At 60.4% G+C, this 14,936-nt stretch overlaps 1 protein-coding gene across 11 annotated transcripts in view; it reads left to right on the forward strand.

Annotated features, from left to right (window-relative positions):
- Positions 1–14,936, forward strand: part of SRCIN1 (SRC kinase signaling inhibitor 1) — a 64,702-nt gene that overhangs the window by 29,763 nt on the left and 20,003 nt on the right. For 7 of the 11 annotated variants that reach the window (XM_059996320.1, XM_059996323.1, XM_059996324.1 and 4 more), the window contains 9 exons: positions 4,630–4,653; positions 8,546–8,741; positions 9,373–9,571; positions 10,024–10,117; positions 10,622–11,475; positions 12,548–12,640; positions 12,887–12,930; positions 13,223–13,410; positions 14,552–14,727. In XM_059996320.1, the coding sequence (XP_059852303.1) occupies positions 4,630–4,653; positions 8,546–8,741; positions 9,373–9,571; positions 10,024–10,117; positions 10,622–11,475; positions 12,548–12,640; positions 12,887–12,930; positions 13,223–13,410; positions 14,552–14,727 (1,868 nt within the window). Of the gene's footprint in view, positions 1–225; positions 274–4,629; positions 4,654–8,329; positions 8,403–8,545; positions 8,742–9,372; positions 9,572–10,023; positions 10,118–10,621; positions 11,476–12,547; positions 12,641–12,886; positions 12,931–13,222; positions 13,411–14,551; positions 14,728–14,936 lie in introns of those variants that run through there. The other 4 variants (XM_059996315.1, XM_059996321.1, XM_059996322.1 and 1 more) reach the window with 4 other exon arrangements.

Genomic DNA, 14,936 nt, shown 5'->3' on the forward strand with positions numbered 1-14,936 from the left:
CGCCAGGGAGGGGGCCAGAGAGAGGATGTGCACGGCGGCGCGCCGTGCCGCGCCAGGTGGAGTCGCGGTTACCGGGGCGACCGGGGCCCGGGCCCTCTCGGCGGCGGCGGCGGCGCCTCTCTCATTGCAGCAAAGGGCACCGGCGGCTGGGGCTGCGGAGGCGGCCGGGGGGAGGGGAGAGCCCGGACGGGTGGGAGTAGGGGGCTGCCCTCCCTCCCCCGCCCGACGCGCGACCTGGGGCTGAGAACCCCGCGTATACACCTGTGGCCGCAGGTAAGGGGGAGCGGCTGCGGGGGCCGGGGTAGCCGCCTCGGGTTCCGCGGGGCGGGGGCACGGAGATGGGGGCCCTTCCCACGACTCTGAGAACGGTCTGGGGGTGGGGGGCTCGCAGGCCGTTGCGGTTCCGGATCCCTGAGAAACGCCCCCTCCCCTCCCCCATCTCGTTCTCAGCCTTCCGCAGGGGACCGGCCCCCACCCCGAAATGTGGCTGGCGTCCCCTCCCCCAGCCTCAGAAAGTCATGACCTTTCCGGGGTGCGCCCTTGCCCCGCCGCAACCCCCCCTCCCCAACATACACTCACTGCATTGGGAAGGGGTAGGAGGTGACCGTGTCGACGGGCACACAGGGGAGAGGGCCGGAGTAGTGCACGTGCGTCGCGGTGGGAGGCTGGCGCCCTCGGGGGCCGTTAAGGAGCCCCAGCCTGGCGGGGGCAAGGGAGGGGGGAGGCGAATGTTTACGTGGACGCGTGTTCACAAGAGTTGAAAGGTGGGTGTGTGCGCCGGTGCACGGAGAGCCAGGGGACTAGAGCGAGGGTGCGACCCATAGGTTGCCCTCCCTCTCCGAAGGATGCATCGTCTTCGGGGCTCGAGGTCAGGGAGGGGTCACGCACTCACCTAACCTACAGAGGACGTCTCCCCAGGGGAGGGGAGAGACCTCAGCTGGCTGGGCTAAGGCTCCCATGGGACACGGCCCCGCCCTCCCAGCGCACTGCGTGGGGGAGAAAGGACCAGCTGCAGGGGGGAGGGAAGAACCCCACCAAGGGCGCCTAGGGTGGAGGAGGGAGGGAGTTAACTCCTTAGCCCCCAGAGGGAAGAAGCTGTTTCCTCTTCTCAGCAGGGAGTTTGAGGACCCCCTGGCGCTGCTTCCTCGGGTCTCCAGGAAGCTCCCCTTCTCGCATTTCTGAAAGCCTGGTCCCTACAGAGTGGATGGGTTGGCTTCCATCTTATCCTCCTAGAACACCTCTCATTTTGCTCCAGCTCCTGTAAGACTCTTCCCTACAAGTGATGACCTGGAAGGGCCTCTCCTACTCAGCCCTTTCTTTTTTTCACTGTCTCACTGTCTTTTGGGAAGGTGAGACACCCCTCTCTGAGAATGGGGGAGGGAGACAGCTTTGCCCTAATACTGGAGGTTTTCACTTGGGTTGGCGAGCCAGACCTCTCTTGGGCCCTTCCTGCCCTCTGCCCTCCTTCCGGGGGTTTCTGGTGCTGGGAAATTCCCAGGGAAAAGACATGGAAGGCTGAGCTGTCCTGAGTGCCAGGAGATGGAAAGTGGTACCAGACTATGCAGAGACACCCCCTTCCACCTGTGGCTGGTCCTGTTTTCTTGACACCCATTCATGGCCAAATACTTGTTGAGAGCCTACTCTATACCAGGCACTGTGTGTGGCAGGATGGGAGGAACAGACAACCAGGAAGAGGGTGAGGAGTAAAGGGTGCTGGAGATTGGAGGAGAGTCCTACCTTAGCAAACAGAGGAGCCCTCCGCTCTTAGGCACCCAAGGCTGTCCCATGGGTTTAACACCCTGGAAAGAGACAGAGACGGGGGATAGACGGCATCCCCAAGGACCTCTCCCTACTATGGTTTTTCCCCTCCAAGGACACTGAGTTGCCAGGAGACTCTGCGCCTCCCTGCTGGTGGGGCCAGCCTGAAGGGGGAGGTGACGGAGGGGCGGGATTCTGTGTACTCGACCAGCCAGCGACCGAAGCCCCAGGACTCTGATCTCAGCCTCACTCCAAGTCCACCAAGCACAAAAACAGCATCTCTTCCACCTTTACCCGCTAGTGGGGCCTGGCTGGCCTGTTCTGTGGCACTGATGCCACCCAGTCCTCTCCCCTGGCCCCAGCTACTGAGCCCTCCTTTCCAGGTCTGGCTGCCCCATGGATGTGCCCAGCGTTGCCTGAGGCAGGTCCAGGTTGAGGGCATGGCTAGCGTGGCTGTAACCAGGCCCCATCCCTGTCCCCCTCCCAGAGACATGAGGTGGGCCCCAGCTGTCTGCACATACTGAGTCTGATGTGTTGACATTTGGGGCGGGGGGGGGGCCGGGGGGCGCATCTTCTGCTTCTTTTGAATCAGGAGTTCACCTACCTGCCACGTGATGTCTGGGACATCACAGGCATGGTACAGTGACCGAGGCGGCCAGAGGCGCCGTGACCTGGCTAGTGGGGGGAAGGAGGGGCGAGACTTTCTCTGTGTGTGTGTCTCTGCAGCTGGTGTGCGTGTATGTGTGTACGTATGTGTGAATGGGTATCCATCATGTCTCTGTCTGTTTCTGTGACTCCCTAGGGGCCAGGGGGCCCTCTGTGATTCTGCTTGTGGGAGTGTGTGTGAACAGGTCAGTGTCCTGGGCGGGCCGGGGGTGCATGTTTTGTATGAATGGGGTTGGTCCACGTTTGAATAGCTCTGTCTCTGAGTTTCTGTTTCTGGGGTTGTTTCTGACCATGGAGGGCTTTTCTCCAAGTGTTTGTGTCCCTTTGTGGGCGTGTCTTTGTTGCTCTGGGTGTGTTTGTGGCGATGTCATTACTGGAGGATGTCTGCGCGTCTGTACGCAGCTCTCCGTGTGGGGCCTGTCATTGCAGGGCGCTGTGGGTGGCCTGTGTGTACACGGTGTGATGGTGGTGGTGGATGAGGGGGTGTGATGGTGGTGGTGGATGAGGGACGGTGGCCTTCTCTGCAGAGCCGTCCGTCACCACTGGGGCTGCAGACATGACTCTCATCGTAAACCTTCCCCTGCCCTCTGCCTGGCTCTGCCTGCCCTGCCCCCCACCCCCTGCCATCACATGTCCACTCGCTCTGCTCTCCTTCCCCTCCCCAAGGCCACAGGCAGCTGTGGCTACAGCCTGGTACTCCAGTCCCCCCCCTCCCCTCCCCTCAGCACCTGTGGGCATCCCCTGACACCCAGACTTTGCTGTCCCCTTCCTCTGCCTCTCTTGGAGCAAATGCTGGGGGGAGAGGTGGGGACTGTGGCCCAGAGGGGATGGTCCTGGTGAGTAAACCTCTTCATCCTAGCCCTAGCCTGGCATCACCCCCACCCTAAGGATCCGAAGCCTCCAGCCCAGCAGGGCCCCTCCCCACCTCCTTTCTGCCACTAAAGTATTCAGGCGGCACAGGACACCCCGCCGTGGTGTCCTCCCCCCATCAGGGACCCTTGGTGTCAGTCTCCTCTGCCAGTGGCTCTGAGGCCTAGGGAATCTTGTCTGTTGGTGCCAGGCGCCCCAGGGCCAGGCCATCTGCTGCCTCTGTCTTCCTGCTGAGGCTGGCACCGGTCAGCAGGGTGCCCTCGGCTTTGCCAAGAACCAATCCGGCCTCCGGGCCACTCCTCCCTTGTCCTTAGCCATCTGGAGGGGCCTTCTGGTCTCCAGGGAACACAGGGTGGCTGTAGGTTATTGTGAATGAGGAGGAACCTGAGGCCCCCGTTCTAGGGGAGCAAGGAGCCCTCCCCTCTCATCTGTTCAACCACAGAACATTGCCGACACTCCCTTGCTGTCCATGGCTCCCCGTCCATTGCCCGGTGCTGTGGGGTGATGGGCATCTGTCCACTTTCCCTATAACCCAGGTCCATCGTGTTACACAGGCTTCCCTGCCCTGGGCTTGGCCCCCTGCCTCCCTCTTCCACTCCCTGCCCCATCAGCCCTCCTGGGGTCCAGTCCCATCCCACTCAGTTTCACGCAAATACTTTCTGCTTGTCCAGCCAGTTAAGTCTCAGTTCTTTCGCTTGGCATTTAAGGGCGCTCCTCCGGCCCCAGGCCCTTCTTCGCAGCCTAACCTGCTACTTTCCCAGGCCCTGCGCCCCAGCCAAACTGAACTGTTCCCTCAACACCCCCTGCACACGCCTCCCCAGGCCCTCTGCTCAGCAGGCTCTTCCTCCCAACCTCCGGCTGCTCATTTTTTAAAGACCCACCAAAAATGTTCATTTTTTAAAGACTCACCAAAAACGCCACCTCTTCCGGGAAGTTTTCCCTGGCCAGCCACAACCAGATGCCATTTCTCTGACCCTGCAGCTCCAATTCAGCTCTGCCAGTGTCTCACGTGTTCCCTGTATCATGGTCATCTGCGTCTTTTCCTGCCTGTAACTCTCCGAGGACAGTTACTGTGACTAGGTTACGTGGCTTATAAACGTCTGGAATGATGGTTCTCCCCTCCCCCAGCAGCAGGCCTGGAGCCCGCTCAGGGCCATCCCGGGCCTCCGTAGAGAATGGGATGTACCAGGCATGGCTTCCTTCCTGTTCCTGGGAGGGTGGAGGGCCCATGTCCCAGGGCTGAGTCCTGAGCGCCAAGGGTCTCTAACCTGCCCCTGGCCCTACTCTCTCCTCCCAGCGCCCCCGCATAACCATCTCTTCTCTTATTTCCATCAGCAGCCAAACTACTGGAGTTTCAAGGTCAGTGTGTGGTGCTTCTGCGTCCGTGACAACCGCATGTGCTCTCCCGCCCCTGCCCCTCCCTGCACATGCTTTGCACAAAGTTGTGCATCTGCAAGGGACCGTCTGGTGTGGGTGGTGGGTGTGGGACTGCAGGCTGGGTCTGCTGCTTTGAGAGAGCCTGGGTTCGCCTGCCAGGGGCTTGTGGATCCAGTGTGGGAGTTTGTGCCACCCGTGCTGGGGATCTGGGCTGGGGATGCTCAGGCTTCCCCAGGACGTAAAGAGCATTTGGGAATGAGAGAGGCATTTTCCCCAGCCTGGAGGGACTGCTGGCTCCAGGGGACGGAAGTGGACCCCGTGATCTTATTGAGGGCCTTGTTCTCTGAACTCAGACTGCATCTTCCAGGGAGGCCCCGTGACTATAATGGGCCCCTCATCCCTTTCTTACTTTGCACTGTGGGGAAGCTGGTCAGTGCCAGGCAAGAGACGCACAAACTTACACCCCCAAACCCATTGCCCAAGTGGAGGGCTGGGCTCAGGGACGGTGTCTTCCTGCCTCCTCTGGAGAGTTTGGACCATCCACAGCTGGAGAGATGTCTGTCCCCTCCAGGGGCATCCTGCTGACCCCCAAGGGAGCACGCTCCTGGACCTCCTCTTCTCTGGCACCAGGCTCAGAACTGAACTGAGTTAGACTGCTGCTTGCGTCCTGGAGTCTCTGGTCCCTCAAATCCTGGGCACCATGACAGGGGGTGGGAGGTATACATTCCAGACTCCCCCAGTGTCATCTTTTTTTTTTTTTTTTTTTTTTTTTTTTTTTTTTTTGCGGTACGTGGGCCTCTCACTGCTGTGGCCTCTCCCGTTGTGGAGCACAGGCTCCGGACGCGCAGGCTCAGCAGCCATGGCTCACGGGCCCAGCCGCTCCGCGGCATGTGGGATCTTCCCGGACCGGGGCACGAACCCGTGTCCCCTGCATTGGCAGGCGGACTCTCAACCACTGTGCCACCAGGGAAGCCCACCCCCCGGTGTCTTCTTGCTCCAAACATCTTGTTTGCATGCATCCTCCCAGAGAAAAGTTCTTGAATCAGAGAATCACGGAATTGTAGTCGTGGCATCAGGCATATAGCCTTTCTGGAGGAAGCAGTAGAGCATAGGGGTTCAATGCACGCGGCCAAGGGCCAGGCTGCCTGGTGGTGAATTCCAGTCTGCTACTAACTAGCTGGGTGACCTGGGGCAAGTTCCATAATTCTCTGAGCCTTGGTTTCTCCTCCATAAAATGGAACCGTATCTACATCATAGAGTTGTTGTAAAGGTAGAAGAAACACGAGACTGCATGTCTTAAGCACAGTGCCTGGCTCATGGCGAGCCTTACCTCATTAGCTATTAGCATCCTGGAATCACCTTGGGAACTTGTCAAAAACCTTGAACCCCAGGCTCCAAGCCCCAGAGATTCAGAGTTAGTGAATGTGGGGCACTGGAAAGAGTGTTTTTAAAAGCTCCCAAGTGATTCTGTCCTAGCCTGTGGACAGCTTTTGGGAATCTCAGATCCTAGTCTGACTGCCCCACTCAGGGTTCCGTCTGCCTGATCTCTGACCAGGAGTCATCGGTTCCTCACTGGAGCATCTCCAGGGACCGGTGCTCACTGCGTCCGATCTTTGGGAAGCCCTTTCCTATCTTTGGAGAGCTCCGCTTAAATTACTGTTTTGTTCTCTTGCCATCTCCCTCTAGTCAGGAAGTCCTTCTGGATGTCTCACTGTTTTTCTGCTCTGTTGTCCCAGCCCAGGGCTGGAGAGACATGCTAATGGGCTTTCTCTCTTCTCAAGAGGGTTTTCTACAAAGGCTGTGAGAATGGAAAGGCGCCCAGGAGGCCAGGATGGAGACAGGAACCGGTGGGGCAGGGAATGTGGGCATCTCTTCTCGCAGGATTCCCTGGGCAGCCTTCTCAGTCCCTAGGATCCCTGCCCCTCCTTCATTCTGGCACTTGTTCCATCTTCTTATTGGCAACTCACTTGTGCCCCCCAGGCACCGTGGCCACCTCCTACTCTTCATCCCTGCTAGCTGCCTCATTTTGCCTGAATTCTGTAGCCCTTCATCCATACTAGCCTGGCAACCACTGACCTTCCAGTTGCCTGGCAACCTCATGACCACCAGACCAGGCCTGGTTCCCCACACTGGGAAGAGAGAAGGGCGTAGGCCAGCACTGGTGATCAGCCTAGAACTGAGCGGCAGGGTCCAAAGTCTGGGCACAGGCATTCCCCCAGTGGGTCCAGTTGCTACGCTGCCTCCCTCCTCCCCAGAACCATGCCCACCCGCTGGTCAAGGCATTGTGCTTGAGGCTGGATGCCCGCTAATGTCCCCAAATCTGACCTGCTGTATCTCCAAGCCCTTGAGGACACTTTGGGGACAGCTGGGCACACTGTCCATCAGAGGAAGATGTTCTCTCTTTTCGAGAGTGCTAATCCGACTGGAACATTAAATGGAGTTAATATGAAGATGGAGATTAATTAGGGTTTAATCAGGACTTGGGGATGGAGGGAGCTGAGGAGGAGAATAAATACTTCCTTTTTAGAGACACTTTTACTGTTTTTAAAAAAATTATAAAGATGATACATTCTGATTGTGCAAAGTTCACCCGGCAGAGAAATGTATAAAGTAGAAAGGGAATGCTCTGTCTCAACCCCAAGATAACCAGTGTTAATGGTTTTGAATGATTTGTTGCTGTTGAAGATAGGCAATATATTTTATAGAAAAATACAATTGGGCAACATGATTTTTTTCTTGATAACATGTATATGTGTGATACAGCTAATATATATATAACGTTACATAACAGGGAATGATGTAGGTCTGATTCAGTATCTTTCTCCCTTAAATAGATGGGTTTCTGACAGCAGCCAGGTTTGAGGGGAGGGGCTAGAGCAGACTGGCAGGAGCTGTGGCCCTGAGTGACAGCCCCAGCTTTCAGCCAGAAGTAGGCTCTTGAAGTGCGATTGAAATCAGGGTGTCCCCTCTCCCAAGGAGAGAGTAATCGAGCTGTCCCTGGGGCAGGGAGTGGTCACTGGGTGACAGCCTTCCCCGGCCCCAGCCAGGTATCACCCTCAGCTGTGGCTTCGGGGCAAGGGGCTGCTATGTTGGTACTGGAGGAGGCTTTTCTGGGAGGCTAGCCAGGCAGGTTGGCTGTGTGGCAGCGTGTGCCATGCAGGGAGGGGCTGAGGCCTGGCACTTATGCCATGTGCTCGTGTGGGCTGAGCATGTGCACTGCATGTACTAGGCAGGTAGTCTGTGCGAAACTGGGGTCCACCTGGCTTTGGGAGGTTTGGGGTGGTCCTCCCAGTCACTCTAAGTCCAGGACATTGTTCCCAGCTCTGTGAGGGCCCATACCTCCCAGAGCTGGGATCCTGGGGTCCCTAGCTCTCTGCTTTCTCCCTGCTTCCCGCCCCCACCCCAACCCTCTGAACTCCACGAAGGATAAGTTGTTCATCGCTCGCGAATCCGCCGCTTAATTAATGTCTGGAACTAATGCCCCAATTTGCTCAACGATTCTGCGGCTCACCTCGGTGACACATTTGTGTTCTTGTTGTCCTTTGGAATCTTAAAATAGCAGGTGTGCCCATGGCTCCCGCTCAGATGGTTTCTTGTCTGGCTTCCCAGGGTGCCTGAGTCCTTTGCCCACTCCTTACCTGCTGGGTGTCCCAGGGAGGCCAAGGCCCCAAGAGGTTGGGGAACTCTCCTGCAGCCACACAGCGAGTCTGGAATCCAGGAGACCCTCCGGGGTGTGTGTGTGTGTGTGTGTGTGTGTGTGTGTGTGTGTGTGTCTCACTGGCTGGTTGGCTGGGGCTCCCTGGGCCTGGATGGGGGTAATGGGCAGAGTGAAGGGGTCATTCCTGGTTCCTCTTGCCCCGCCCTGCCCCTGCAGACCCGCAGCTCGCGCCACACTCAGGGAGCCCAGCCTGGGCTGGCAGACCAGGCGGCCAAGCTGTCGTACGCCTCCGCTGAGTCACTGGAGACCATGTCGGAGGCGGAGCTGCCCCTGGGCTTCAGTAGGATGAACCGCTTCCGACAGAGCCTGCCCCTCTCCCGCTCAACCAGCCAGACGAAGCTGCGCTCTCCAGGTACTGCCTGTCCATCTTCCCTCCAGGCTACTGGCTCCTCCCTCTTCTCTGCTCACCCTGGAACCCTCTCCAGCCCCTTTATCACTCCCTCTCTCCTCAACCATCTTTCTAGTAAGCCTCTGGCTCCCTTCCCCCATACCCATCTTCCCCCCTCCCCCCAGCAATCTCCTCCCCACAAGGCCTCTCCCTCCTCTGTGGCTCCCTTTCCAACTTTCCTCCACTTCTCTCTTCCCTCACTTCTCTCTCCCTCAGCACCTCCTGCCCTGTCCCTCTCTCTCCAAGCCTCCTCTCTCCCTTAGGCTTCTCTCTCACCCCCTTCAGCAGCCCCCCTTTCCTTCATCTCCTCCCTTCTCACCTCTCTCCCCCAAAGCAACCACTCACTCTCAGTTTCTGCCCCACCTGCTCCTGCCCCCAATCCCATTTCCTCGTCCAGACTCCAACCTACCTGGGGTCGAGGAGGTGCCTTAAGGGGCCGGCAGCATGAGGAGTGCCTGGGTGCACCTGCACTCCGGGGCGGCATCCGGCCTCAGACCCTGCCTCTGCGGGACCAGCGCGGCTCCCCAAGGCTCCCCGGGCCGCCGGCGTGGCGGTGATAGCGGCCCTGACAGCGAGGGCGGCGTCTCCTTCGCAGGGGTGCTGTTCCTGCAGTTCGGGGAGGAGACTCGGCGCGTGCACATCACGCACGAGGTCAGCAGCCTGGACACGCTGCACGCACTCATCGCGCACATGTTCCCGCAGAAGCTCACCATGGGCATGCTGAAGTCGCCCAACACAGCCATCCTCATCAAGGACGAGGCTCGCAACGTCTTCTACGAGTTGGAGGACGTCCGGTGGGCGTGGCCCCGGGGGGGGAATGGGGTGGGCCTCCCCATACTCCTCCTCTGAGGGGGGGTTCGACGCCGCAGGTCATTCCCCAGCCCCCTCCTGACCCAACCTCAGCCGTAACCCCTCTCCTCCCGGAGCCCTACCGCCCCGCCCCCTTCTTCGGTCATCCCGGCCCCACCCCCTCCCTTTAAATCATCCACCCCTGCTGATTGGCCTTGGCTTGAGCTAACCTGAAAATGGCTCGTGAGGCCGAGGAGGTGTACGGGGTGGAAGCTGCTGAGTGTGTGTGTGTTGGTGGCAGGCAGTCCGAGGCACGAGATCCACTGAGCAGGGAGTTAGGAAGGGGTTGGGGCTCGCGGCCCTTCTTGGCCACCCCTCTTCCGTCTGCCTGGAGTAGCTTCCTCTCCTCGTCACAGGGCTGGGGGATGGTGACCCTCTGCACCCCTCCCGCCCCCAGGGACATCCAGGACCGCAGTATTATCAAGATCTATAGGAAGGAGCCACTCTACGCCGCTTTCCCTGGCTCACATCTCACCAACGGGGACCTCCGGGTATGGCTGGGGAGGCCCCGGGCATTGGGGAGGCTGGGCAGATGGGGTCCAGGAGCACAGAGTCTAGTCACTTGTCACCAGGGACAGCTTTGGTGAAGGGAATGTGGAGGCTGAAGCAGAGGGTGGCCTCCATTAATTGTGGAGTCATGGAGGAGTCCTTCCCCTCATCTGCCACTTTCCCCTCTTGTCCGATCAGATTTCTCGAACCCGCCTCTAAATATTCTAGGAGACCTCTCTCAGGAGCCACCCCTTACCTTTTCGCTTCCCATCCCCCACCATAGGGTGGGCTGGGGGTCGCTCCTCTGGTGCCTCTCCCTCCACCACTTCTTCCTCCGTGCTGAGAGCCCTGAAGGGAAAGGGGCCCAAGATGCAGCAGGAGGGTGGGAAGGCAGAGAACAGAAGGGACTTCCTAAGCGTCAGGGGGGAGATGCTGGCTCAAGTAAGAAGCAAGGGATCCCCCTTTGTGACCAGCCCTGTCCGGTTCGGGGGCTGTGTTCTGCACAGAGAGAGATGGTGTATGCGTCGCGGGAGTCGTCGCCCACGCGGCGCCTCAACAACCTGTCGCCCGCGCCGCACCTGGCCTCCAGTTCGCCGCCGCCGGGGCTACCGTCGGGGCTGCCGTCGGGCTCGCCGTCGCGCTCGCGCCTATCGTACGCCGGGGGGCGCCCGCCCTCCTACGCCGGCAGCCCCGTGCACCACGCGGCCGAGCGGCTGGGAAGCGCCCCCGCCGCCCCGGGCGTTAGCCCGAGCCCCAGCGCCATCCTGGAGCGGCGCGATGTGAAGCCGGATGAGGACCTGGCGGGCAAGGCGGGCGGCATGGTGCTGGTGAAGGGCGAGGGCCTCTACGCCGACCCCTACGGGCTGCTCCACGAGGGCCGCCTGAGCCTGGCCGCGGCCGCCGGCGACCCATTCGCCTACCCGGGCGCCGGTGGCCTGTACAAGCGCGGCTCGGTGCGCTCACTCAGCACTTACTCGGCCGCTGCGCTGCAGTCCGACCTGGAGGACTCACTGTACAAGGCGGCGGCCGGAGGCGGCCCGCTCTACGGCGACGGCTACGGCTTCCGCCTGCCGCCCTCGTCGCCGCAGAAGCTGGCCGACGTGGCTGCGCCCCCCGGGGGCCCCCCACCGCCGCACAGCCCCTACTCGGGGCCGCCCAGCCGCGGCTCGCCGGTGCGCCAGTCCTTCCGCAAGGACTCAGGCTCTTCGTCTGTCTTCGCCGAGAGCCCCGGAGGCAAGACCCGCAGCACCGGGGGCTCCTCGACGGCTGGAGTCCCCCCTCCCGAGCTCTTCCCCGGGCCTGGGGAGCGCCCGCTCGTGGGGTTCGGGCCGCCTGTGCCAGCCAAGGACACGGAGACCAGGTGAGGGACGCTGGCGAGGCCCGGGGCTGCGCGGGTGGGGTGGGGAGAGGGGACACGGCAGAGTCCGTGGCAGGTTGTGTCCTGGACTCTCAGACCCGGGAATCCTTGTAGACCCGGAGTAGCCTTGAGGGGTCGCCAGAGTAACTTGGCCGTGGCAGGGAAGGCACTGGAAAGACGTTTCATCTGCAAAGCCTGAGAGCTGGATGAGAGGGCCCCAGACAAGGACCCTGGAAACCTGGGTTTGCATCCGGTCCCTGAGCCTCAGTTTCCCCAACTGATATTGAGGCTGAAGTAGAACTCTTTATTTAGTGCCTTTCCTGCTCAGACACAGAATGTGCCGCCATGAGAGCTGTCCAGCACAGGGCCGGCTGAAGTCCACTGGGGAGGGGGTGCTGGTAAGAAGTGGGGATGGGGAGAGAGGCACATTTCTTTAAGTAGCCTCCGAGCTGGGGAACTCTTGCCCATCATTCAGCTCCCTGCTAAGGGTGCAAGGCTGGAGGAGGTAACCAGGGCACTGAGCTGCCCCCCTCTGCCCTCAAGCAGCACTGCTAAGAGGTGAGAAGAAACGATTCATTCACACAGCTTTCTTGTGGCCTGTGTGCCAGGCACTGCACTGGCCACTGTTTATGCCAAGCTGAGCAAACATGGTTCCTGCCCTGCCTAGTGAGGGAGACACAGCAAAAAATACTTGTTCTTCCCTTGGGAGGGTGTACTCCTCAAGGCTGTTGGGGACTCTGCGATGGCTTCAGAGGAGAGGGTAGGGAGGAGGGCATGCTGGCAGGGGGAATACATGTGCAGAGACCCAGAGTGACCTGGGTGGGGCCCATTAGGGAGCCAGTGATGAGAGATGAGTCTGGAGAGGGAGGGGGTGACTGTCAGACAGGGAAGGGCCTTTCCAATGTTGGGGGTGGGCTGTGGACCCTTAGGCAGTGGGACCCTTTGAACTGTCTGTGCGCTGGTGGCTGGGGAGGGAATGGTATTTCCTCTAATTATCCATCTTAGGAATGGGGCGCTGGGCAGGAGGGACCCCATGCCCAGAGATGGGGTTGCTCAAAGCCACCGTCTTCCCCAGGGAGCGCATGGAGGCCATGGAGAAGCAAATTGCTAGCCTCACTGGCCTGGTGCAGAGTGCCCTACTGCGAGGCTCGGAGCCAGAGACCCCCAGGTGAGGTGTTTCTCCCAGCACCACTGCCCAGGCATGTGGGTGGGCAAGAGGGAGGGAAAGCGAGCAGCAGGAGCCCTGGGCTCAGCTCAGCCAAGGTCTCATCATTTTGCCCTGGGTGAATCGCCTCCCTTCTCTGGGACTCCATCCTGAGATCAGGGGGCTGGAGGAGTTTATGTTAAGGTCTCGCCCAGCTTTGCCAGTCTGGGGCCTGGACCCCCTGATGGCCATCTTTCCCCTGTGCCACAGTGAGAAGATTGAAGGCTCCAATGGAGCAGCCACCCCCTCAGCACGTGAGTGACCCTTCTCCCCTCCCCCACAGGTTCTTGCCCTCTCTGAGCCTCCGATTCCTAATCTGTAAAGTGGCTACATCACCAGGCTTCAGTGGATAAATGAGTAGTCACCTTAGACCAAGATGCCTTCGCTCCGGCGCTTTGCTCCTCGCAGAGGGCTGACCACTAGTTGGGGCAGGGAGCCAGAGCCACGTCTCTCTGTGGCTGCTGTGTGGGGTCAGGAGTGGGGAGGACTTTACCCCAGGCTCACGATTTATTCCCTTTCTCCCGTCCTCGTGGTCCCTGTCTGCAGCCTGCGGGTCAGGCAGCCGGAGCAGCGGGGCCACCCCAGTGTCCGGCCCTCCCCCGCCCTCGGCCAGCAGCACGCCTGCGGGGCAGCCCACTGCCATCAACCGTTTGCAGATGCAGCTACACCTGCGTGGCCTGCAGAACAGCACCAATGACCTGCGCAGCCAGCTTCAGCAATTGCGGAAGCTCCAGGTACCACCCTCTCCGGGGCCTCGCCCTGTATCCCGCTTCCTCAAACCCCGCCCCCTCAAACCCCGCCCCGCCAGAACCCGCCCACGAAACTCCTTCCTGCGAGTCTGCCCCATCCCGAGGCCCTCCGCCGCTCACTGGGTTGCTCTCCGAAACCCTCCTCGAACTCTCGCCACCTCGCTGAGTCTCTACTCCCTCACCAAGCCCCCATCCCTCGCCCGGGTCCCCCTCACTGAGCCCTCTTGCCCCTTTCCTTAATCCTCACCGCTCTCCTGAAGCCCCAATGCACCTCACTGAGCCCCCTTCTCCGGTCAGTATCCCTCAGGGCAGTCCCTGTCCCTTCCTGCCCCGCATTCTCTACCCCCTTCCCTCCCTTGGGCGGAAGCCCTTCCCCCAGATCCCCTCAGCTCTCCCTTCCTCAGCCCACACAGTCTTCCCGGGCCCGCCCCGCCTGGCAGATGGTCCCACCAGTCAGGAGCCTGGCATCGCTGTGCCCGCTCCTCGAGAGTATCCCAGGGCCCGTCAGGTGAGAATAATGAGTAGAGACAGGCTGGAGAGGGGGCAGAGAGTTGCCATCTGGGCAATGGGTAAGATCTCGCCCACCCCCACCTTTGCCCCAACTCGGCCTTAGAACTCAGTTTTCCCGGCGCAGCCACGGAAGCTCTATCAAACCCCAGTGCTTGAGTCCTTCATCGAAGCCATAGCCATGCAGCCGCAAGGTGGGCAGGGCCCTACGTAGGGCCACCCCTTGCCCCCCAAATATCCGCTATCCCGTTCTCCTGCCTCAATATTTACCCAGAACGAAACATTTTCCTCCGCCCCCCACCATCTTACCCCCTCGCTGCAGCTAACCGCCACAGCCATGCAGCTGCACCTTCTGCAGGGCCCAACTTGGCACTCCTCCCTCCACTATCCCGTTCTCCTCCTGCCTCTATTCTTCCCCAGAACTAAGCCCTCGGCCTGTGCCCCCCCCCCCGCCATCCCACCCTTTCACTGCTGCTCACGGCCACAGCCGAGCATTGGTATCTTCCATGGAGCTTGCCCCGCGTCGGGCTCTCCTCTGCCTGCCTCCTCCTAGCCCTCTCCCGGCTGCGCGCCTCCGTTCCCTCCCACCCGCGTCCATCGGTCCATCTGCGTCCCGCAGCTACAGAACCTGGAGTCTTTGCGCGCGCTGCTGAAGGGCACGGAGGCGGAGCTGAGCATGCGCGTGTCGGAGGCGGCGCGGCGGCAGGAGGACCCGCTGCAGCGGCAGCGCACCCTAGTGGAAGAGGAGCGGCTGCGCTACCTCAACGACGAGGAGCTCATTACCCAGCAGCTCAAGTGAGGCGGGGCCCAGCTTTGGAGGGAGGGCTGGGGGTGCGGCCTGGGTGGCCGGCAACCTGGTTTCATGGGGAGGCGAAGCTCCCTTCCTTCTGAATCACAGGTGACGTTCTGAAGCCTGATTTCCTTCTCCTCTGTGGCCTGATTTCTCTGTGACCCACAAACCTTTGACCATCTGGCACAATTCCTGTTTTCTTTTTTTCTGGCTT

This window comes from Delphinus delphis, chromosome 19 (genome assembly GCF_949987515.2).
Source record: "Delphinus delphis chromosome 19, mDelDel1.2, whole genome shotgun sequence".
In the NCBI taxonomy this organism is placed as follows: domain Eukaryota; kingdom Metazoa; phylum Chordata; class Mammalia; order Artiodactyla; family Delphinidae; genus Delphinus; species Delphinus delphis.